The following is a 25,068-nucleotide window of genomic DNA, read 5'->3' as shown; positions in this document are numbered from 1 at the left end:
AGGGGGTAGGGCAACTACTTGTAGGAGAAGTGAGGTTCATGCAATCAGAGGTTAGGGATATTTGGGGATATTTATGCTGCTTCCAATAGAAAGGGAAAAAGTGGAAAGAAAGGCAGAAGTTGGCTGTAGAGCTCAGTAACGGAGATGAAACTGCCTGCAGCTCTGGGACAAGCTCATGCAGTCGTGGCATCTCTGAAGCATTTGTGTTTAAAGCTTTCAGATCGCTGGATCATGTTGTGTCACATCATGTCTGGGTTTCCCAGCTGCCATTGAAGACCAAGTGTCCCCCTATCACTGGCGAGCAGGGAAACAAGCGCGTCGAGCTGCGGTGAAGTCAAATGTAGACCTCGTTTTCTGCATCTCTCAGAACCACAAGGGAATGTCATGGGGAGGAGAGGCCGCCTGATAACACCCACCACAGAGCATGGGGGTGGACAAAGGAAATTTCCTCATCAGCTTGTGAATGCGATAAAGAGCACAAACAGGCAGGCATGCAAACACCAGCTACTTAGTGCGACAGCTATTCTTAGCCTGTGAACTGCCCCAGCCCAGGTGCTCACTGCCTCTAGTGCATCAAACTCCTCAGCTTCCATTTTAGGTTTGTCTTTCCCTTCTCCCCATGACCTTGCACAGACCTCTTACTTGTTTCTAATGACAATAATAATTAAAAAAAGGCACAGTGTATGTGGGGGGGATTTATCCTGTATTTTTTGTATCTTAGTTCAGTTCCAAAGCTCAGGTGAGGCTTTCCTGCAAGGAAGAGGTGAGAAGGTCCTGGTCTGTCTTCCCCCTTTGGAACCCTTTTTTTGCCTGTTACCTGATCCTGTTTGAGCAAAGATAACGTCACTTTCAAAAACTCTTCCAAGTTCCTCGGTCCCTGCCACACAGAGTATTCAGATGTCCCAGCATTTTCACCATGCCCGGAAGATGTAGCAGAAGATTTGGAAAGGGCAACCTGCATTCCACCAGGAGAGGAAATGTGAGTCAGTAACCGAATAAACTCCAGCAAGTCTTTTCTTTTCTGTTTCAGTTTTGTTTGGGTTTTTTGTTTGTTTTTTTTGTTGTTGTTTGTTTAAATCCATCTGTAAAGTGGAGCAGCAGACAACACAAGAGGAATCTGGCAGGGCAAATGGTTGTTTCTGCCTCTGAAACAAGAACCTGTAGATATTTTCAGAGTGGGAGACTGCGTTTAGTAAGTTTCAACTTGTACCTCAGTAAGATTTAACTGCAAAGTCATGGTATTGGGATATATCTTCTAATGGTGTAATTAAGAAGCAATTAGTAGCTTTAGACTGGTCTCATCTAACTTAAAAAACTGAGTGAGGAGGGAAAGTATCCCTTGAAGCACCCTTTGCATGGTTTTATTAAAAATGCCATGTCTATCAAGGGATTTAATCATGGTGTTAACTTCGCTTTTACATAGCATGGCCCATGTCTTAACAGAGAAGGGATGATTATGTGGACCACCCATTTCCATTTCACAGTCAGAGTGCTTCTACAGCAAGCACACTGATTGCATGAGAAGTAATGTTAAATACTCAGCAATCAAGCATGACATTGGAGTAGAAAAGAAGAGGTTGTGACTCTCTGAACACTACCGCTAAGACAGAGACCACCACATGGGTGGTAAATCACAGTTCGAAAATCACCTTGCAATCTCCAGTCTTCAGACACCTTAGAAGATTTGGAATGAGCAGGCAGCAGTGTGGCCTTTACAAATAGCTGAGTTATGCTCGATTCTCTGGGTTTTTTCCTCTTGTGGCTTGGATATGGAGAAGCACACACAGCCTGTGTGACTTTGAAAACTTCAACGGAAATGAAACAGGAAGCCAGATCCTTTCACAGCTTGTTGATCTGTGAAGACGTGCAAAGTCTGTAGAGACTCTTTTTCTAGCCCCAGCAAAAGAACTCAGGGGAGCAAAATCCAGCTGTGGGGGGATCCTCCGGAGAGGAGATGCAGAGGCGACATGACAGAAAAGCAAGCAAGAACAGAGCCCTGTGCACTGAGCAAGAAAAACAAAGCAGAATTAACCACCCCAAGAGAAGTGTTGGTAAGTTTGTAGAGCTGTGCTCTAAATTTTGGCATTTCACCAGGCTGGTGATCAGGTATAGAAAGCTCCTGTACTGCAGATCACAGCTGCATAGGCACTATTCTTACCTGTGTGTTGGACTATACCTTCCCTTGGTAGTAGTAATAAAGGATGATAAACAGGGAAATGTTTCCTGACTGTTAGTAATGGACGTGGAAGAAAAGAAAGGGTGAAGCTCTCACTAGTTCTAGGAGAGCTGGGTTTCCTGCTTTTACTGTGTTGGATTGCTGTTGCCTTTGTTTCAGCAGACCCTTTTCATTCTCCTTTTGAATTGTTCGCGTTCTTTGGGATGTGGCTATAATCCTGACACTGACCTGCAGACGAGAGCAAGAACGTAGCAGTTGCTTCTGCTGATGATTTGATTTGTGGGTTAAACAGAGATGGTTAAAATGTCTTCACACTTGCTTAGCACAGCTTCCAGTATAAGCTTTTGCTGTAATTGCTATGCAGTATCTTGTGAGTGCAAGCAGAGGTAGTCACAGTCATGCTGCTGCTGGGAGATGCCATGACCTGCAGAAAAACCTGGAGGTCCATGCAATGGGCAAGTTCATAATGTTCCCCTAAAGGAAAGGAATTATCATAAATATCCCTAAGCAGTAGAAGTTTGCCACCAGCCTTATCTGAGCATCACAAACATTTGCAAAATGCCATGACCAGAAAGTCTGGAGGAAGAGAATCAAACTTGGGTTGCTTCCAGCCAGAGCTCCCTGGAGCTCTCCCCTTGTCCCCATGGAGCTGCTGCCTACTTGGAGGCGAAGCAGTGGAGGCATTACTTCTGCAGAAACAAACTGAATGCATGCTCCAAGTAAGGCTTTTTCTGGATCCCTATATTGTTTTTCAAGATATTTAGGGGAAGTTGACACTTTCTGAACCCTCAAAGTAGCGTGTTCCCACTTCTGCACAGTCTGTAACAGAAACTGCCTTCCAGTGAGCTGCTATTCCCCTTTTTGAAGTTGACTCCAACACAGACCTAGACCCAGACCTAGACCTTGCTTGCTTTCCTTAGAATTATCCTAACTCATATTCAGCCAACAGGAATGGCACACCATACCAGTCCAACACAGGATGTGAGAGGCTTGCATGTTACCTGGCTCAAGCTCACCAGAGCTGCCTGCATCTGAGATCAAGGAGAGGCTTACAGAGGAGGGAGGCAGGTAAAGGCTGTCCTGTCTCAGCAACTTCAAGAAGGGGAGACAACATTCTCCTGCTAAAGCCCACAAATGGGGAAAGGTAGTAGAGAGCTCTCCGTAACTGGCTCAGGGAAGAGGTCCACAAAGAACTTATGGAGGAAGAAAAAGCATATGGACAGTGTCAGTTTAAAAACTACCTCAAGCAGTTTCAAGTAAGTGATACCTGTTTGATTGATTGCCAGGGCTTATTCCCAGCAATAGCACGTGCAGAGGGGCTTAAGCTATTCTCTATATCGCACTGAAGTGGTGAATAAATTTCCTGCGAAGAATGCAGAGCTGGGAAGTGGGAAGGACTCGTGGATATGGGGGTTGATCTGCAGTGTTTGAACTAAGTGTGTTTCATCTCTCCTCTCTGGTGAGTCAGCAACCAGATAAACATTAACTTTCAGGCCTGTCTGCACAAAGAAATCACCTATTAAATCCTCAGATCTGAACGTGGGTTAGAGAGGGCAGACTGAGGCAAATTTGGGGGGGGCTGGAAAGCTAAACTACCAAGGGGCATGAACACTGGCCTGGCCTAGGCGAGAAGGAAGCTAGGAAGCGAAGCTGAAGTATGTGACAGCTGCAGGAAAGATGTGGCTCAGAAACAAATCCCAGGTACCTTGGAGCCTTTGCAGGTGGATCCTGTGTGATCTGTATCCTAACAGCATCTCCCAACTGCCCCTCCTGAGACACAGCTGCGTTAAGCCACAAACTGCATGGCCAAAAAGCAAGCACCAGCAAGCTGATGCTGCGGGAGGTGTAGAGATGGGACAAAATTCCAAAATGGATTTTTCAATGGAGCAGCACAAAGCACTACATACTGACAGCTTCAGACTTCTTAAGCCAACTATTTACTTTTGCTATTTTTAGCCAGATTTTAAGCCTAGATTTTCTTTTGCTTGGATAAGTGTGTTTGTGGCTTTCTGTGAGTTGCACCTAAGTGAGTGTTTGGGACACCGATGTTTCATAGGTTTTGCCTATTTTGTTCTTTGCCCTGATTGACTGAGATAGATGGAGAAACAACCTGGTATTTGTGACCGATAGCAGGAGTCTCTTCGCTGTTTCACAAAAAGTGCTGATTTTCTATCTCAAACCATTTTAGTATTTAACATTTTAGAAAAACAAGCAAACAAAACATAACAAAACAACCCTGTAAATTTGTCCTGGCTCTGAACTGGAGCAAACCGCTTGTAACTCTGTAGAAGACTTATGTTTGCGTCACTTGTTCAGACCATTACAATTCCCTTCTGTTTTTCCTGCAAAGTCCCGAGGGAGATGGAAAAAATTTGTTCCTTAATATGTAACCAGAAAATAAATTACCACAGTCTATGCAAATTCTCTACACACAGCCAGGGCAAATTACACCTGGATATTGCTACATGGGAAGGTACCTGGCAAGGGTGAATTTCTTTTTGTACAAATGGACTTCTTTATGTTAATAATGAGTGAATCAATGAGGAAATCAACATTTAACGATAAGGGGAAAAACAGCAGTTTTGCAGTCATAAGTTGTATTGAGATTTCATGGACAGATTTCAAACAGATGATGATAGTGTTGGTCTCCATTAAGGGAACTGCTGCTGTAAAATGTAAAATAACTGTGACACCTAAGCACGAACTGCATCTGACTGATAGAGGAGCTGCAGGGACTGCTGCGGAAACGGAGGAATACACTTGTTTCTTAAGCTGAAGGCAACCGGCCCGACTGCAGGTAGTCACCGTCAGCAGAGATGGGTGCCGAGGGTCAGCCTTCCTCCCCGAAACGGGGTCCGCGACCACCACGGTGTCTGAGGTACCCTCCCAGCCCGGCGTTACGCGGGCCTTCCAGCACTCAGTGCCGGGGCAGTGCCCGGGCCGGAGCGGAGCTCGGCTGGTGCCGCCGGCAGTGGCGGCGTCCCGGGGTGCCGGGGCTGGCCCCGGACGGGTGGATCGGGCGGGGGGCGCGGCCCCTCGGGATCCCCGCCCCGGGCGGTGCCTGCGTTGCGTCTGTAACCGGGGTTTATCCCCGCGGAGGCAGAGGCGGGGAGCGGCGCAGCGGGTGAGGCGCGGAGGGGGGCTGCTCGGGTGCCGCGGGGTTCCGCGGTCAGGGGAGGGCTCGGGTTCATTTGTTGCTGCTTTACTTTTTGTTTTCCACTTGCCTGTTCTGGGGCCGTTTCCCGAGGCGGCGGTACCCGGAAAGCTGCTGCTCCGCAGGTCCCCGCGGGGGGTGGTCCGGGCTGAGCCTCCCGCAACTCCCCGTTCCCCCGCATCGTTCCCCACCGTCCCCTGGGGTGCGGCGGCGGCGCAGCCGGTGCGGAGCGCACCTGACCGGCGGGGCCGGGGCTGCTGCGGGCGGCGGGAGCGGCCCCTGGATGTGTCCGGGGAGAGACCGGAGGGACGGGCAGGTCCTCCGGGAGGAGATGGACGGGTTTGGGGTGGGTTTGCTTTATGAGCTGGTGTGCTCTGAGCACTCTGCGCTGGTAGCTCTAAGGGACGTGGAGACCGCTGTGAACTTAAAACAGCGCTTGCCGTTTTCACACCAGGCGTGCCTTTGGGGGGTTGCTATGCTTTTGGGTTGTTTTGTTTTGTAGGGTGATTTGTTGGTTTTGTTCGTTTGGGTTTTGTTTGTTGTTTTATTTTTTTTCCCTGAATTTAAATGTTGCAGGCTGGCTTCCCTCCCCATCAGATAGGTGAAGGTTTAGGAAAAACGAGACTAGAAACAAGCACATGATTTATGGAAACTTAGGAAGATGGATGTGCACCTCTTCTGACCTGCTGGCCGGTACAGTTTCATGTAGTTCTCTGTGTCATGCATGGCTGAACATGAGCCAGCTTGTGCCCAGGCAGCCAAGAAGGCCAACAGCATCCTGGCCTATATCAGCAATAGTGTGACCAGCAGGACCAGCGCAGTGACCATCCTCCTGTACTCAGCACTGGTGAGGCTGCACCTCAAATCCTGTGTTCAGTTCTGGGCCCCTCACTGCAAGAGAGACATTGAGATGCTGGAGTGGGTCCAGAGAAGGGCAGCAAAGCTGGTGAAGAATGGCTGAAGGAAGTGGGGCTGTTTAGTCTGGTGAGGAGAATGCTTGGGGGGACCTTATCACTCTCTACAACTACCTGCAAGGAGGTTGTAGTGAGGTGTGGGTCAGTTTCTTCTCCCAAGTAACAAGTGACAGGACAAGAGGTAACAGCCTCAAGCTGCACCAGAGGAGGTTTAGACTGGACATTAGGAAAAATTTCTCCACCAAAAGGGTTGTTAAGCACTGGAACAGGCTGCCTAGAGAAGGGGTTGAGTTACTGTTCATGGGGGTATTTAAAAGATGCGTAGATGAGGTGCTTAGGGACATGGTTGAGTGGTGGACTTGGCAGTGCTGGGTTAATGGCTGGACTTGGTGATCTTAAAGGTCTTTTCCAGCCTAAACAGTTCTATGATGTGTCACTGTGGTCTTTTAGATTGAAGGTACCATACCCTGCCAACTTGCTTTGCTGTTTTACATTTTAGGATACATTTCTGCTTTGATAATTACTAGCCCAGCTCTCATTTTGCACTGACTTTCATACTGACTGGTTTGCCTTTTGGAGGAGCTGTACAAACTGTGTTCAGTTTGTACTTTCATCTTCTTCAGTGGAGAAAGAATGAGATTTCTGTGGTATTTAGTGGGTGAGTTTTAAGCTAGTGTGGTCCTAACTGCTCTATTACTGGTATATGCAGGTACAGTTATTCCCACTTCCGTCCTTTGGCACACTCCAGTTTCTGCAAGTGATGAAACAAAGACGTAAAGCGTGTGAAACAGGAAGAAATGACCCGTTTTGGTTTTAAGGCTCAGAAGGCTTCTCTGCAGTTACTGAAGTTTGCTCCTTTAAGAATTTATTTTCTTTACTGCTGGACAAATATTTTAATTCTACATTGAAAGGGGCACCATACAGTAAGAGCAAAAGCTGCAATTTTGCATATCTCTACACAATACTACCAGGTGAAGGGTGTTAAAACTGATATTGAAGAGAAAACCCAGCATATTAAATATAAGTGCTTTTATGGATAAGTATCTGCATTTGGGTTTGGAATCCTGACAAAAGAAAAAGAAGAAAAGAATTTGTGACTCTGATAGTTTTTTGCCATTAGGATGTAAGGTTTTTCATTTTATTTAGCTTTTTTGGACCAGGTTGCCTGACTAGATGGCGTGGATTTCCAGTTCAGCATCAAGACTTTCTGTCCACCTTGTTTCTTAGATACAGCTTCTACAGGATAGATTGCATCCTATCTACTAAGGACATGAAAACAAATGTTAAAGGGTTTTTCATTAATGTCTGCAGTTTTTTGTTCAGTTCAATGTCTGAAAATGATCAGCCTTGGATGATTACCCAGGCAAATGAGCCTGAGATTTTAGAAATGAACTCTGTGCTGTACCTCCTGACCTTGTGCAGCTGAACTGTGGGAGTAATGGTGACAGCCTGCACTAAGGTGATGAGTATGGTTATTTAGAAAACACAAGGGAATAACCAGTGCTCAGAAGTCAAAAGGTTGTATGATTATGATGACTAATTTGTGGGTGTGATTAGAACTGCATAACATTTACCTTACGGAGCTTTGTAATTTTCTCTTGGTTTAGGCTGTGAATTTTATTTTTTAATTACCCTTGAGTCACATTAGTCCTTTTCTAATGATGTTTTTCTTCAGGCATTCTGAGTTCTGAAGGAGTTAGAGTGCTCTTTAAAGTCAAGTGCTAATCTGAGTTGCTGTCTGACATCTGACTCTGAATCACTTTAGGATCTGTTTTCTGGTTTGAAGGAATCTGGGAAAGAACAGTGGACACAGGGCACCCTTTCTGCACTCCTGGGTTGATTGAACTGATGTGGTGCCACACATAGCAGTAATGGGGAGCTTTTCCCATGTGCTCTGTTGCTGGGATTCCCAGCATAGCAGACACCAGCTCTTCTGTACATGTTTGCAACACTGGGGATCAGACATGGTAATGCTGTGCCTTCCAGAAAGATGGAGAGATAGTTGCTTACTAACTAAAATGTCAGTGGTTTATGATGGAAGAAAGTCAAGACTTGTGTGCTACAGCCACAGCAATGTAAAAGTAGTCAAGGACAGTTTTAAGAGGGCAATTTGTAGCTAGGGATCTTGCACAGGTTCTTGGGTGCTAGAGAGAGTATAGCTTGTATAATACAAAATTTGGTTTGCTGTAAGTTTTGGTTTTTCCCCCTGAACGGTATAATTCATGGTTGGCCTATCAGTTGCCTGATCATATAAAACCATCTCAAAGTTTTGCCCCAGAATAAGTGAGGGGAAAAAAGGAGCTATGGGTGTTACTTTCCACTCTTGAGAAGGCTCCAGTGAAGGCAAACGTGTTGTAAAATACTACAAAAATGCTGCATGCATTCCTGAAAAATTCTCAACTCAGCAGCTTTTAGTTTCATTTCAGTCTTATTCTGTCTTTGCAGCTTCTTCCTATTTTTTCACTGCTGAGGAGTGATACTGTACATTTTTGGCATCCTCAGGATCCATAACCTTGGGGTTTTTCTATAGCCTGTGTGGAGGTGTTGGATGCTTCTGACAGATAGAGGGGGTGTGCCTCTAGCCCCTGTCCCCATGTCATCATTTACACCACACATCCATGAAGAGGGATGTGGCTAGCAAGTCAGCTTGTGCTGCCCACACATTTCTTTCAACAAACACTTCCCTGAGGAGAAGGTGATGGACTGAGACAAAGAATTGCGTTGTCTTCTTTGAGCCACATCATGTTAAGGTAGAGGGCTGAAAATGATGTGACTGTACATGCTCAGTCTCTAGTCCTGTCACTAGCTCTGGATGTAGTCTCAGGCAAGATCCCATCTCAGGTTCCTTGTCCATAATATGTTGCCAAGATTTTCCGTAGTTTTTTGAATGTTTATAATTTGTTTCCAGGGTGGGTGAACGGTGCTATGAAAGCGGGAAATGCGTACCTTAGCATCAAATTAGTGCTTTGATATGATGTGTGAGTAGGGCTTCAACTGTCATCAGGTCTGCCCTAGGGTCTGTGCAGCAAAGTAGCATCATGGCAAGGTGCTTGCCACTGCTCACAAACCAGCTGCCTCTGGGAAGATGCTGGCAGTTTTTAAATGCTGAGTTTGTGCAAAATCCGTCTTTGTGAAAACTTAAATACTGGTTTCAGGTCTGTCTGTGTGACAAAGAGATGTCCTTCCAGCGTGCCCCAGTTCTGCTCTGAGCACAGCTCCCTGCTGTGTGTGTGCCTATTGCGTTTGTCTGGGAACAACCTGCGGATGTCTTCACTGGCCTCCAGTTCTGGTTTCATTTTGTGTCACTTCCTGCACATGAATTTCAGCTGTGATATACTCACCAAAGGCTGAGGCCTTATAGGTAGGGGATTTCTTGTCACTGTAGAGCTTTAAAAATGACACTGCTGACTTCCAAAGCTAGAGACTGTACAGTACTCTGTATTTAATTTTCTTAATTTACAAGCGATACTAAGCTGTGCCCCTGCCACATGCCAGCCACTCAAGAAGAGCTCAGTACGCAGGGTTACACTTATTTTACCATATTACTGTATTTTACAGGACTGCATAATTTGTGTCTTATGTGGACTTTGCCACATAACTGTCCAGTTTTTAGGCAGTTCGTGCAAGTGCAGAGTTGTCAAGGAGCTACAGTCTCTTGGTCCCTGAGACCGATGTCCAGAGTGCTTCACTTGAAGCTTCTCTTGGCGTCCAAAGGTCTGTTAACAATACCAGATGTGCATTATTGTTAATAATACTGTGTCTTTACAAGCAGAGAGCTTCCACATGGAATATTCTGTGTTCTTGAATCACATTTTTCATGAAATGTTTGTACAAGCTATGACTGAGTAATGGTAACTAACATTTAAGTTACCTTGATGCAGTCAGTTTTACCCTTCAGCGTGCCTTTTGTGCTTAAGATTTTGTGCAAGAAGCGTGTGGTATTCTTAAACAAAGGCAGAGGACTCCTATGTGTGTGAGCTAATTAAATAAATGCCATTTTGAAACTGTTGCCCTTTAAAAGATTAAGAGAGAGCAGGGTTTAAACAGCCCAGATGCTTCCATTAGCTCTGCAGAATAAAGCTGACATTTTGCCTTTCATTGGGCTGGACATTGAGTGGCAGGGGGAAAGAGATGCAAGACCCATTTCTGTCATTTGCATTCAGAGTGACGGCTTTAACATTTTGCTTTCTGTTGCCTTTCCCGTCTGCTTCTAACGTGTCTTGGAAAGATGGAGAGAGACAAGTAAAACTCCCAAGCAAGCAAGTGAAGCAACTGGAATAACTTCTGCTCATGCCTAGTAGGAAGGTTCAGGCTTTGTGATATGACACACCACCAGGAGATGTGAATTATTTGCATTATTAATCTTAAATTATATATGATTATTATTCCATATGAAAAATACGCAACTCTGCACGGCCTGCACGCAGAGTCTGGTGCAATTTTGGAGAGGACTGTGCTCTGAAGACAAACATAAAATCTGTGTTACGAGGGTATAGCAGTCAGACCCTGTATGGATATGGGAATGATGTGATACACAAATGGAACCTCGTCAAAGCTGGCTGGCTTTTGCAGCAGGGTCTTTACCTGATGGCAGGTGTATGCAGTGCCTGTAAGAACCAACATCTGTGACTGATACTACTTAGATAGTAGACAAGCTCAGATAAGTTGATATTTTGTTTGTCACTGGTTACTTGATGATGCTGGTTTTCTGGCCATCACTTGGGATAACTGTTTATCAACAGGTAAGAAAATTAAAATTCCTTGGACTGTCCTGCTGTGTGTGCCTACCAAAGTGACTGGCACTTCTTGCTGTTTTCCCCTCTGATATCCTTCAGCAAAAGACACTTCAAGGTGTCGAACCACTCTTTAGGGATGAGCTGGATGGGAGTCACCCAGGCTATCCACTGGGTGTTTTGTCCCAGGAGCACTGCCAGGGGACTCCAATAAGAAGCTTGTTTTCCTCTATGCTACTCACATTGAAATCTTTCCCATATGGGTTTTTGTTGACATTCTCTCTTTCTTGATCTCTCCTCATGTACAGTTGTGGGGCTTCTTATTGCTAAGTAAGACTTCAACCTTTTTTTTCTGCAGTTATCTAGACAAATCTGGCTTCAGCTATCTAGACAAATCAACAGAAGAACCCAAGATATTTACAAGACTTAGCCTATCAGCTAAACTTTAGTGTAAGAAGATGTTTAGGAGGCAAATGTTTCCTTTACTCTGTCAGTTTGGATTCAGCATTGGAAAAAAGAAAAACAAACACGGGGCGGGGGGGAGGCATTTTGTGAGTTCTGTTTGTAAATGGATAAACCAGAAACAACCATGAGTGACTTTAGGGGTAACTCAGTGTGCAATTCAGCAGCAGGCATAATAAGAGTCCTTAGAGTGGGCTTCCTTCAAATGATAGATTCAGTGCCTTTACGTAAGTTCTGTTTGAAGTGTGCAGGCATTAAATAGTAATTCTGCATGAGGATGGGTTTTTTTTCCACATTAAAAAAATCATCACATTAGCAGAAATTTCAGATGCTGCTTCTTTAAAAGGAGATTATTCCTTTTTTGCTCAGGAATAAGCTCTGAAAAAATACTTGAGTTTTATGGCATGAAATTATTTTCATGTATTTCTCTGGACTGCAGATTCTTTGAAGACTTCTCTAATGTTTTTTCTTACATAAATGGAATGTAGCTGAGCTTTATTCATCTGAAGGTCCTGGATGGAGCACTCAGTGCCTTAAAAAGGAAGCTGAATTACACAGGAAATCAAGAACTGAGCTTTCCTTTTGTTCTTGTAGGCGTTCAGAGAGAAGGAAAATGGTACGTGCAGGCTAGAGCATGTATTAATATCTTGATTATATAGATGAAATGAGTTTTGTAAAGGTAACTGTAATAGGTTATATTTTAGCTAAGCGCACAGTAGATAAGAATGCATTATGCTTGTTGCTACAGGGTAGGAATAAGTAAGCCTCATAACTGGATACTTATGTTAGCACCAGCAGCTTAGGACCTGTTGATGATCAGGGAGTCCAAAGAAAGCTGCCAACCCTTCTACTCTGTTTTTCCTGAAACATCTTTGCAGAAAGAGGACAAGGGCTGAGAGAGCACTTGGGACTCCTACGCAGGATAGTTGTGTAAATAAAGCCTTCTTGGAATTGATGTGCCTCAGTGTTACTGAAACTACTCCATTTTCTATGTAATTGCGTGATTCTAGTTACAGCTTGGGGCTGGGATTCTGTTTTGTTATTTTTTGGAGCTGAGATCTGATCAGCAGACATGGCTGAACTTTTGATAAGTCACTGATGATTACCATCTTTGCCTGCAAATGATTCTTTTTCCTCTTATACCAACCAGAGATCCTCATCTGTAGTTGTTTTATTAGAATAGGTGAAGAAGGTTTGCTTAACAAGTTGTCATTGCTTTGCTCTGAAGAGGAAAGGTTTTGTAATGAAACAGTTACTGAATTAAGCAGTGCTTCCCACATATCTTGGTATGGGTTTGATCTGTTTCCAGCAGTTTTGATTTTTTAAAAGTCAGGTGAGGTGCTGATAATAAACTGGGAAATCAACCACCCTGTGATTGTTTGGCAGTACTTAAAAAGGCACACCTCTCTCTTCTAAACTGTTAAGGGATATCATCTACTGTAGGTATTGAATTCGTATCATTAATAACTTTTTGTCAGTCTCCCTCTTGATTCAGTCAGCTGAGATGCATGTGCACATGCGTGCATCTGTTCTGATGCCTGCTCTATAAGGATAAGTTTGCTTTTTCCCCTTAAAATAGGGATTTAACCTATTCCATAATATACCTTGGTACTAATACTACGTAGTCTGTAAAAAAGTGATGTGCAACTCTGAAGATAGCTCTGCAGGCACATGCTGAATGCAGGCTGACTTGGACCTCCATGACAAGCTTTGCATCTCTCAGTTGACGGGTTTCTCTTCCTAGATCTGGATCCAAGAGAGGAGGGAAAAGGAGGGGTACAAGCAAGCAGCAGAAGGGCTGGAACAGAGGGATCCCAAATTCTGTCTCTCTTTTTGAAGGAGGGTATACCTCCTTTTTGGGAACTAGGAATACAGTGTTCTAAGACAGAAGTATGAAATTTGGCCACTTTATGGTATAACAAGTACTATGTCCTGCTTTCAGTACCAAAAAGACTGCAAAGCAGAATGTCCTGGAAGGAAGTTATACAGTCAGCTTTTAAGGCACTCTGCTATCTTCCTGATTGCCTTCTTAAGGGAGGGAGGAAATAAGCAAAAGGGTGAATGTGCCATCAGACACGCTGGAATATTGGATCATGCTCCAGTGCTGCCTACAGTGCTGCCTGCTATTTCCCAGGCTGGTCTCTTACATTTTTACATTTCATCAGTTACGCATTTTTAAGCTGGCAGCCTCCAAAGAAGTTGTGAGGAAGGCAAATGTGGAGCTAATCCTTTAGAGACTCTTCTTGAGTCACTTGTGAAAGAAGCAGATGTTGCAGATGTCTCTTATCCATGTTTTCCTGGTCCTTTTATTTGGTTGGTTGTTTTATGTTTGTTTGCAGTTTTTTGCTTTGTTTTTCTTCTACATGTCTCTTCAGGGGGCGGGTAAAAGCTTAAGGTTTGGCAGTAGCAGGAAGTTGATGTGGCATGAAAAGAAAACATGGTGTACTACTTGTACTGAAAGATAAACACTGCTCCTACTTTTTTGTATCGGCTCCTACTGCGGCTCTGTTAAACCTCAGTTCATTCAAATTCCTGCTAAGAGCTGTATTAGAAGTCCCAGGGCCCTGTTCCCCTACACGGAGCAGAGCCGTGCCTCCCTATCCTTGCAGTGATGCTTGTGGCCAGTCTTCAGAAAGCTGTGAGCCCAGCAGCTGGCTGCAGCACAGACCGGTTGCCACTGTCTCCTGTGGAGCAGGATAAACTCTGTCCGCGTCCCAGGGAATGGATTTGGTTTAAAAATCTGTGGGTTTATTTTACTCCCCCCCACTGTGTGTTATTAATTTAATTGCTCTTTGGTTTCTGAGGATTTTGGAGGGGGCAGGGAGGGGGTGGAAAGATCTATTTTAAACTGCCCTATTCTTTAATTCATGTCTTGTTTGTGATGTATTTTTACCAGCAGCACTTTGCGATCCAACTGCTACTTCTGAATGTCATTTACTTGAATAAAAAAATGTAATTCCATTTCTAAATGTGACATCAGCACTGAAAGTAGTAACTGAATCACAAAGTGCTGTTTAAACATCAGCTTTCCCATGACAGGAGGGAAAGATTATGAAGTCCAGGGCATGCATTAATGTAATACAAGTGTAGCAAAACTATTCAAAACTGCTTGTTGCAGGATTTCCCATCTTTACTGGGGAAATACCTATTTCTAAATCCCCTATATTAAATAAAAATGGATGAACAGTATTTGGTTATCTCATGTTCTCTGACACTGATTTGTGGTTTTCACTGAAATCAGTAAGCCAGTGCTTCCCAGCGCTCCCTGAAGAACAGTTGCTTGTGACCTGTTAACCGTGTACCTTGAAAGGAGGCTTGTTTGTTGGACTCCAGTAGGTTTTTTTCAGTATTAATACCAGCAAAAGCTTTTTTTCCAAAGATTGCTTGATTCAACTTAAAAGCTGATGCAGATCTCTCATCTTTTGCCTGTTAAATTGGTAAAGGAAGAAATTTTGCATTCACATGTATTTCTGGTACTTTGTAAAGTGAAGTATGTCATTTTAACAGATGGACCAGCTCACTTTTTATAGTCCCAGTTTGTTCAAAATCAAGAGGGACCATAAAATCATTTTGAGTAATGTGTATGCATTTTAAGTAACTACTCAGTACATGCAGGCGTAACCCCCAGTCGTGCCAGGTACCCACATGTTATTTCAGCCTGTGAGTAGAAGTTAACAGAAGACCTGTCCATCATCTTGGCTGTTCACAGCATATGGGTTTTGTGTAAATGGGAACTAGCACCCACAAAACTTCCATGATTACTTCTTTAAAGTTTCTTAACACCTTTTCATTTACAGCTCTTAACCTGCCTTTAGTTCATGGGAGAGATGAGATCTGGGTCTTGCCTCCGGAGAACTTGTGCATGACATCCTGCAATAAACCTTCTTCAAACAACAGAATACTGGAAAAGGCCAAATATCAGCAGTGCTCTGTATATATGCAATAGTGCTTGTAAAAAGCATGTGCGTAGCTGTTTATCTCGTTGCCAGGGTTGGGATTCATATGTAACTCTTTGACTGGATAGTTGTCCACAGTGTATGGGCTTAACTTCCTCGGAAAACTTCAGCCACTCTTAAATTTCCTGTTAAAGCCAGTGGGGGCAGAAGTTCAACTGACATAAAACTGTGCTGAATGAATAAGTCTCTTTGTGGACCTCTCTACAGAAGGATCTTTTTGGCCTTCTCTGGGGATGCCTTCATAAAAAGTTAAGTTCTCTTAAAGTTTTGTACTAAATCAATAAATAAGTTAATAATACAGCAGCTGCGGATCATCGACTCTGGGAATTTCCTATACCCAAATTGCAGCCAGAGGATAGATTTCTCATTTAAGAAGCAGATACTGCCATTGTTAACTATTCAGTCTCCAGGCCCTTTCTCAACTGTAGGTTTTCTTATCAACAAAAGACAACCAAAGCCTTCCCTAACCTTGCCTGTCATGTCAAGACAGCGACAGAAATGTGTCCTGGTTTATGTCTGTGAGGAACAGTGAGAGTGCACCCTCTTTGTGATGGTTTCCTGAGCTTTCTACTAAATCCCCAGCGGGAAGCTTTCTCCGGAGGTTTTAAACTGACCTTAAACTTAACGTAAATTGAGGCAGGAACATTCCTTTAATTCCCTGGGTAGTTGTATGATGTTTACTCAGCTAGTATTGCCTTATATGGCCCGTTTATAAACTACAATTCCCAGGAATCCCTGGTCCTTGAAACCTTGTCTTAGTGACAAAGTAACGACAATACAGGTCTCTGGATCACCACATCCTGTTACTGAACAGTTGCTTTGGTATCAGTCTTCCTGTGACTCCATTGTAACTATATACCTAGCCTTCACTAGGTGGAGGAAAGCCTGGAAGTGTGAACCATGTGCACCCAAAACCCTAGAGACTTGAAAAATTAAACATATAAAGTATATACATAAAGTATATAAAAATAATACTTGCTTTTTTCATTCCATGCTTTCTGTTTCATTTGGAGTGGTATGGTATTTGGATAATTACCCTTTTTGTAAGGAAACAAATAAAAAAAGTATTGCAAAACAGTGACAAGCTTTTTTCCTCTTCTTTAATCCCTGTTTTAGGAAGGCACGAGGTGCAGTCCTGGACAACAGCCACCAAGCAATCCTTGTGCCTCCTGTGGCAAAAAGTGAAAGTGCAGCTAATGCTAAGCATGTCTTTCCTCGTTACCGTCATTTGGTATTGCCGAAGGCTATACGGCTTTTTAGTACAGCTACTGAAACGGTAGGTTTTTGTTACGCAGACTTTAATCTTCCGTGCTGTTGCTTATTTCAGTAAATACTGACTTTTGGCAGCTCCTCTTTGACACCTGTTTTATCATTCGGATTTCAGGTGGAGCAACTACCTTCAGAGAAAACTCATAAGTAATCTTTTTCTTGTCACTCCATATTCATTAATCCCCCCCCAACTACCCTTTAGATGCACAGCAGAAGGTAACTAATCTATGAATTAATCTCGATTTAGGGAATCTCAGTGTGCTGACAGAAGTTGATCTACTTGGATATAGTGTGAGAGAATGGAAAGGAGAAACACAGCAGGCCAAACATATGAGAGAGGTAAGAGTTGAATTTTAATCTCTGCATGAAGATGGGCAGAAGTAGTACCTGGGAAAGGAATAGCACTCCCAGTGCAAGCAGCTACGAGAGTCCATTACACTGTCTGGTCAAAAGAAAAGCAAAAGAAACAGCATGAACGCAGATCTAAATTGGCAGCTATGTCATGGTGGCCATTACCGGAGGCAGAGTGGCAGGGGTCATGGTGGAAGCAGCAGTGCCCTCCAGGGGTCCTTGATCAGTGCTTTAAGTTAGAGCAGCACTATGGTATCCTAACTTGTGATGGGGACAGGCCTCCAGGAGCAACACGTTTTATGGCTCTTTGTTTCAGCTGTGTTAAGCCCTAATCAACAAAGTAGGTTCAAAGAATATGGGCTGAATTTTTACTTTTCCAAAAAAACTCCTAGCTACAGTAGTTATACCGATGGTAGGGTAGTTGTATCTGTTAAAGCAAGCTTAAACTCAGACCCTGTCAATCAGCTAATTAACTGTGACATTATATCCTACTGTCCTCGTGGTGTGGCATTTCAGACGAGCACAGGATAAATGTAGCACCAGCTCCATATTGCTGATTATCTGATGATGGTGGGAACACTCTCTGTTGTACACTGAGAGAGATCAAAAAGGAAGAAGGGGCAGGAGATGCAACAGTAATGGGAGATACCAACTGGCCATCTAGCACTGGCAACAGCTGTGAGGCTGAACTTCAAGGTGATGCCCATGACTGTTTCATGGATCAGCCTTTCAAGGAGCCTTTAGGAAAGGAAGCCACCCGTGCCTTTGTCCTGAGTAGTGCACAGGATCTGCCACTTAAATGTTGCTTTCCAATTCCTGTTGTTCTCTGGAACAGGAGGCAGCACGTACTTGTATTCAACATCCTTGCACAAACAGCAAAGCAAAAAAAAAAAGTTATACTTGCATCCACCTTCAAAAAGGGAAACTACATAAAACCAAGGAAGCATGTTAAAAAGAAGCTAAGAGTCTTGAGTATTTATGGTCAGTGCATTTGACATATATAGAGATTTAGGTCATGGTATTGGAATCACAGAGCAAATGTACACCAAGGACTTAAGAAAAGGTAAAAGGAAGCTGATATAGCTAAACAAACAGCAGCACAAGGGAGTTATGAGAGGAAAAAAAGAAGATATTTTTCAGAAAGTGGAAGTTGCATCTGAATGATGAATGGAGGAACCATCCAACTTTTCCACAATAAATGCAGGAATACAGCAATGCCAAAAGCACCCAGAACAGCACAAAAGGCCCAAAGTGATTTGGAGGAGCAAATAACAAAAGATAGCCAAACTTTGAATAAATTAGCAAACACAAAAAAATGAGCGAGGTTAAAGCTATTATGGCAAAGAAGTCTTTCCAGAGCTGCTCTGATTTGTTTGACCATGTGAATGTTTACACTAGCAACGGTGCAGAGACTGGAGCAAGTTACTGGGTTTGGAGAGAGTTCAGAATAACCCTTAGGGGACAGTGCCAGTTTAAGGTATTTACAAAAAACCATGGTGTTGGAACATCTTTGTGTATATAAAACTTACAAATACACCCTCTCATCCCCCTAGCTCCCTCTTATGAGTAGTTGGAATTGGACTCAAATCAACATGGGTTTTGTTCAAGATTTAAAATTTTTATTACTATTTTTTTTTTTGGGGGGGGGTCTTCTTCTAGGCATATGAAGAATTGTTTTGGAGCTGTCATATCAAATACCTGAGACAAGTCAGGAGGGATAACTACTGTGTACTAAGAGCGGTGCTTTTTCAGATATTCAGCCAAGGCATACCTTTTCCATCATGGATGAGGGAGAGAGATATATTGAAGGTAAAAATCGTTTCATAAGTGAACATGATTCAAGTAACCTTGTACTGAAGAAGGAAGCTTTGTTCAGTGTGAAAACTGACATGTCAGCTATGGATGTAGAGGAGAATCATCAGAATTTAAAGAGAAAATTTTCAGACTTTTTGAACTACACTTACTGGAAAAAGTGTCCCTGATCTGAACATAACCATGTGAACATGGGTCTAAATGTATGAAGGAGAAAAAAATAACATTGGATGGATAAATGTTACTGCCACCCTGCTAGATGTCACTCCACTATCACAAAAGCATATTTGAATCCTTCACATTCACCTCTGTGTGAAGTCCTGTGACTCCCAAAGACATGGGAGCTGCTGAATATGTTGCTGAAGCAGCAGGATTCCTGCTCTAGGCTCCAGGAGCCCAGGAGCCATAGCTACTGCCTGTTGGGGTAACTGCAAAGTGGAAGGTGTCTGTAATCCTAAATACCTCACCAAATCTGGATGCATCCAGCTTTTCCAGAGTTATATATTCCAGAGTTATATATTCCAGAGTTATATATAGTTCCAGTTATATATTTTGCTGAGAGCATATTTTCTTCTTTTTTGGTTAGCCCTGTTTTAAAAGTTTCTGAAGGACTTGGCAGTCAAATGGAGCCTCCTTCTTAACACTTTGTTGATTGAACTGTACAATCAGAGGATAGAACCACACTGTAAATTAAAATGTGTGTAGACAAGTTGATATAATTTTATATTCTGTTTCTTGCTATGGTTATAAGTTGCTTGCCTTTATTTTTTTTCCCAGCTCCCTGAAAAGCTGTTGTATTCTCAAGGTTGCAACTGGATTCAGCAATACAGCTTTGGGCCAGAAAGATACACAGGTCCGAATGCCTTTGGTAAATTGCGCAAATGCATGGAGACATTAAAGACAAACGTGAGTATTTAGGAAATGGTTGGGAGGAAAAAATGAAAGATGGGTTAAGAGAGAGTTAGGGAACTGCTCCTGGTTACGTATACCTATGGCAGTCATCCTTTCCCTCAGGTTTAGAGACCTGAGCTACTTGGAAGGCCATTGCCTCTCCTACAGGGAATCCAGCTTTCGGGGATCCACTAGGCTAAGTACCCAGGATCCCCCTGCAAGTTAGGGAGGCCAGCCTCCCTAACTTGTTCTTATGTTTAAGCTGTAGGAAAGTCTTTGGGAATGCCTGAAGAGATGGGGGATCTGTGTCTCAATTTAGTATTCATGGGTAAGTTTTATTTTTATAGTTGCAATTCACAGTTTGTTGCAACTTCAACATATAAATGATACAAGCACAGAATTAAATTCATTTGAATCCCAGTCACTGAGCATCATCTATTATTGTGGTCCCAGAAAAACTCTTGGTAGTTTCAGATGATTCTTTTCAGGCACTGTGTTCAGGACTGGGTGCTTTAAGCTTCCTGATTTGGTACCCAGCCCGACGTTGTCTCCTGGAAGGTCCATTTTCTGGGTGAAAGCAATGGCTTTTGACCTCTCTAGAGCCACAGAGAGCTCAGGAGCTCTCATTATCAACTGTGAGGACAATGAGAAATTCTCACTGCATTCATGACCCTTACATGTCTCTGTCATGTCTCTTCTTGTGCAGCCAACTTACCTTGACCTCATGAAGCAGAACACACTAATAACATACAAATGCGTACAGTTCATAATATCATTCTGGATGGCTTATCCAGTTTGCATAGGTTCCTTCTAACTGACATACTTCTGAATTTGGCTCAGCACTTAAGAATTCAAGCTAGGACAACTTTATGATCTTAAAGATCTTTTTCAACATAGTTGATTCCATGATTCTAATATAAATGGTACTATAGAGGAAAATCACTGAATTTTGGAAGCTGTAAGTTAAAAAACAGGTCAGGAGTCATCACTTCATCTAACCTTTGCTTATGGCTTGGTGTTTGTGTTGGATGCCCCCACACAGATTCTCTGTAACTTCCTGAGGTTCTTTTGGTGGTTATGCTCTTTTCAGGCTCTTTACTGACAGTAATACCTGGATTTTCTACAGTGGTGGTGGGACACTTTTGTATGAGGATTACATTTGCTTTCTCATAGAATATCAGTATCTAGATGCTTGGAACTGTCTGTAACAAATAGGTTCAGCTGGATAAATGGAAATTGAAATGCGTAAGGGTTCAGATCGGTCTGTGGATCTGAAAGACCGACCTGCATATTTACATCAGCGTTTGGCCACAACAATGGTATAATACAGACTGGCATTTTTTCCTGTTTAGGAATTCTTCATATTAAAAAGAACCTTAATAATTAGATTAATATTCTTTTGTTTACTTTCCAGTGGATTGAAATTATTGCTACTAAAGATCATGAAGAAAGAGGAAACATCTGTAACACACTCTTTTCTGATGAGAACAAGGAGCACAAAATGTATGAGGCCATAAAATTCATCATGCTTTACGAAGTTGTGGAAGCCTGTGAGAAGATAAAGAACAGGGAAGAACCCATACACAGCCTCTTTAGCCTTCTCTTTGCTCGTGATTCTTCATCTGACCCTTTGAGTTTCATGATGAATCATCTGAACTCCATAGGTGACTCTCTTTGCCTAGACCAGGTAATGATATAAATGAAAAATAAATCACAAAACTTACCATATCTATATCTCTGATTAGGTGAATATATCATATACCATCCATGCTTGTTGGCCATTGTTTTCTGGGAGGGTGAGTTGGAGGGAATGGGAATGTAGGGAAATGGATTGAGGATACTCATTTACCTTTCAGAAAAAAGACTGTAGTAGAGTAAAATGTGGTGGATGATTTTTGAAATGCTTTAGGCTATCACTGAGACATCATTCGGAGCAATGATATTTTGATGTGTAAAATAATTTCAGATTATTCAGATTTGTCCTGTTGTTTCACTTTTCCTATCTGCTCCACCATGCCAAACCCTCTATTATTGCTTTATTTTTTTTTCCTCTCTTTGGTTCTCATTAAATCTAGTATCTGTTAAGAGTAGGTAATGAGAGCTCTATTAACTGTTCACCTAATTTTATATTTAGCGAGGAGTTAAGTACTGCCATCTAAACTCCACACTGCCACTCTGCAAATAGTTTCACTTTCCAGTGGGTGAAATTAGTTTCTACAGTCAATTTCAGTTATCAAGTTAATGGTTACATGTTGCAGTCGCCTTCAGGAGCAGTTTGATTATAACTGGACAAGTTCCTCTGTCTGGCAATGCCCAAGGATATGAGGTTTTTCCAAAGCATTTTTCCAGATTAAGCAATCCTTTGCAAGAAGTGTCAATGGAGATGCCAGTTCTCAAGTTTCATATACATGAAGTACATGGACATTTTTAACTTTTACTGTTAAATTTCCCTCATGTAGAAAGTGATCACAAGGTGGCAGGCTTCCTCTTTTTCAAAGGGTATCTATCTTTTAATAATCGCTAGTCCCTTCTTGCTCCCTACTAAACTGCAGGAGCTGGCTGTGGAAGCAGGTTATGTATTGTGCCAGGTGAAGGAGAGCTGTTGACCAGGTGTGAGGCATTAATCCGAATATCCTCTGCATGGAAAAGACTGTTGGGACATTGAGAATACCCTCAAACTTTGTTTTTTTTTCTTATTCCGCTTATAAGATGACCCCTTTTATTCCTTGTCTACCGTTTTGAAACTTTAGCTTGGATTATCTTTGGCTTAGTTTTCTATGTGTAGAAATAGACATCTTACAGACTTCTTTCATCTTTAGGTTGAACTGTGCCTTCTTGGATACTTGCTTGAAGTAAAGATAAGAGTTTACAGACTCCATAGGTTTAATACTGAGGAATTTCAAGTAAATTATCCAGATGAATACCGAAGGGAATGGAATGAGATTTCTCTCCTGACTGAGGATGACCGCTACTATCACATCCCTGTTTTCCAAACATGAAAGACCAGTGACTTATTCCCTTTGTATAATATAGTGAGTGACCAGTTCCAGTGAATTATGTTCCTAATCAGTAGCAGTAAGATTTTGAGAATGCTCGTTAATTATTACAAAATGATTGATGGGTTTATTGTGTAAACATTTTTCTTTACTGTTGCAGCCCAATTCACCATCAGCCAGCCATATAACCTATAAAATAGATTGCTATACTGTCTGGGGGAAAAATTGTGTTTAAGGGTTGTCAGACAAAAAAGATTGGACTGCATGACAAAGAAGGCAAAGGTAATGCTGGGGTTTCTATTGCTAGCCTGAAGGTTAACTCTGACATCTCTGGATGGGTTAAATACCAGTTCCTAAAGCAATTACTGCCTTTCCCTTGTCTGTCTCTAGTTAGGGAGCATGAATCACAGAGGAAGCAACTCCTGGGGTCCTGCAGTGTATACTCCAGGCTATTAAACCTGCATTGACTTGGGGCTAACTAGGATAGGAGGATGTAAAGAGGGGCCTCTGAGTAACTCCTCATCCCATTTGGCTTTCCTGTTGTTGGAATGCTCCCTCCAGGGATGGGCAGAGCAAGCAGCTGCAGGCTGTATTGATTTCAGAAAAGTGAAATTCAGCTGTCTGCACTTAGTGCTGATTCCTGAAGGTGAAGAAGTGTAACACAGGGGGAAACCCCCTCAACGCACTCAAGAATACTGTGCCAGATGAACAGAAGATCTACTTTGAGGAAAGTACATAAGCTTTCTCAGAGCTGAAAAGGGCAGTATTAATTAATACATAGCATGTAATAGAGTTAGACCTGATAACTGTCTATGGTTTTTGTCAACTCGTAAATCCTTTCAGGGCTGATTTCAACATTACTTGCCAAGATTTCCTTTGCAATTCATGTGAGAAAGCTGGGCACAGAATGCATTCACAAACACTGCATTTTCAGAAAATATTCATTTTTATGCATTATTTGAATTTGGCAGTGTGTATGCATGTTTCATCCTCTGACTATATATTAATCTCCTTGCATAAGATGGCTATCTTCAATTTAGGCCTCAGTGTTTGAAGGAAGTCTGTCCGAGACATGTAAATGAGATTTACCTTAATACAGGGGACATTTTGCCCACTTCTGTTTTCTGAAGGAATCAATAGTGTTTTGATTATTTAAAAAATAAGGGACCTTAATCTGAAGAAATATGAAAATAATACAGCAGATCTAATAAAATATTTGTGAAAAGCTTTCAATCCTATAGGCACATTGGTGTATTAAAGAAAAAGGGGGGTTTATTAAGAAACAGAGATTCCCTTTTTCCTTATCCTAGAGATAAGGATAGGAAGGTTTACTTTATAATTCACTCAGAAGAAAATACAAACCAGTAACAAAACTGAGAACAGATTCTGCAAGAGCTAAAGCAGTTGCATGAGGTAACTAAATGGTAATGCTTGGACTGCATGGAGAGTGCTTGCTTCCTTTGGATAAAGGAAAGCAATTTTATCCCTTACAGTACTCTTATTTGTATGTATGTGTATATATATTTATAAGTGCAAACACCTGAGTTCTGTATTGTGATGGGTTTGTTTCCTGAAAGTTTTTGTGTTCAGTTTTGTTCAGTAATTTGTAGTTTTTAATTAAGAAGGCTTGACATCTTTAATAATTTCATCTCATCAAAACCTGCATATGAAATACTTTATTTATTAAAAAAGCCTTTTTTTTTTTTCATTGAATGAAATAATTTGTCTTTAGATTTGGTTCTGCTCTGCATGAGGAAATGTTTTAATACCTGAGAGTAGGGTATTGCTATTTATTTTGCATCAACAGTAACATTTACAGCTATGGATAAACTTGGCTATATTTTATTCTTGTTTTGGTACGAGCAGATATACAAAAAAAAGGATGTATTTTTTATAGTGGGCTTTTTAATGGTTTGCACATTATTTATGAATAAGAATACAAAAGCATTACAGCTGAAAGTCTTAAATTGTCAAAATGTTTTTGTAATCTTGAGCATATTAATAGTGGGGGTTAATAAAGATCTAACACAGACAGTGGAATTTCTCTCACCACTTTGGATATTTGCATCTGAACGAGGTCACTTTGGGCTCTCTGCCTTGTCAGTGGAAGGCAATGGCAGTCAGCCAGAGGATCGGTCTTTACCAGCAGTCTGGTTTTCCTCACTGACTGTAGTGGGGACTGGCAGTGAGCAGCATAAATCTTTCTGCTCTAGGTGTTTAACGTTAGGTGAGATTAATTTTGTCCTCAGAATCCAGAAATGACATGTTGAAACAAATCTGTGGCTTATCAGGTGTCAGAGGTGCTGGCTGAATCATAACAGGAACGGTAGTGGGATGCAAAGAAAGAGGAACTT

The 25,068-nt window shown here is 42.3% G+C and overlaps 1 protein-coding gene across 8 annotated transcripts; it reads left to right on the top strand.

Annotated features, from left to right (window-relative positions):
* Positions 1 to 1,865: 1,865 nt before the first annotated feature.
* OTULINL (OTU deubiquitinase with linear linkage specificity like) lies at positions 1,866 to 24,748 on the top strand. 8 transcript variants are annotated; one of them, XM_065667592.1, is made up of 8 exons: positions 1,866 to 2,051; positions 16,512 to 16,671; positions 16,780 to 16,811; positions 16,912 to 17,003; positions 18,675 to 18,824; positions 19,605 to 19,733; positions 21,133 to 21,405; positions 22,538 to 24,748. In XM_065667592.1, exons 1-8 carry the CDS (start codon positions 1,955 to 1,957, stop codon positions 22,715 to 22,717), a joined length of 1,113 nt encoding a protein of 370 aa, XP_065523664.1. In that variant the 5' UTR covers positions 1,866 to 1,954; the 3' UTR covers positions 22,718 to 24,748. The 8 variants fall into 8 exon arrangements, with proteins under 8 accessions (XP_065523664.1, XP_065523668.1, XP_065523669.1 ...); XM_065667596.1 differs by lacking the exon at positions 1,866 to 2,051 and adding an exon at positions 3,412 to 3,432; XM_065667597.1 differs by lacking the exon at positions 1,866 to 2,051 and adding an exon at positions 4,953 to 4,973.
* Positions 24,749 to 25,068: the final 320 nt, after the last annotated feature.

The sequence above is a fragment of the Lathamus discolor genome, chromosome 2 (genome assembly GCF_037157495.1).
Source record: "Lathamus discolor isolate bLatDis1 chromosome 2, bLatDis1.hap1, whole genome shotgun sequence".
NCBI lineage: Eukaryota > Metazoa > Chordata > Aves > Psittaciformes > Psittacidae > Lathamus > Lathamus discolor.
The sequence above is the reverse complement of the archived record's forward strand: the minus strand, read 5'-3'. Positions and strand labels throughout refer to the sequence as shown.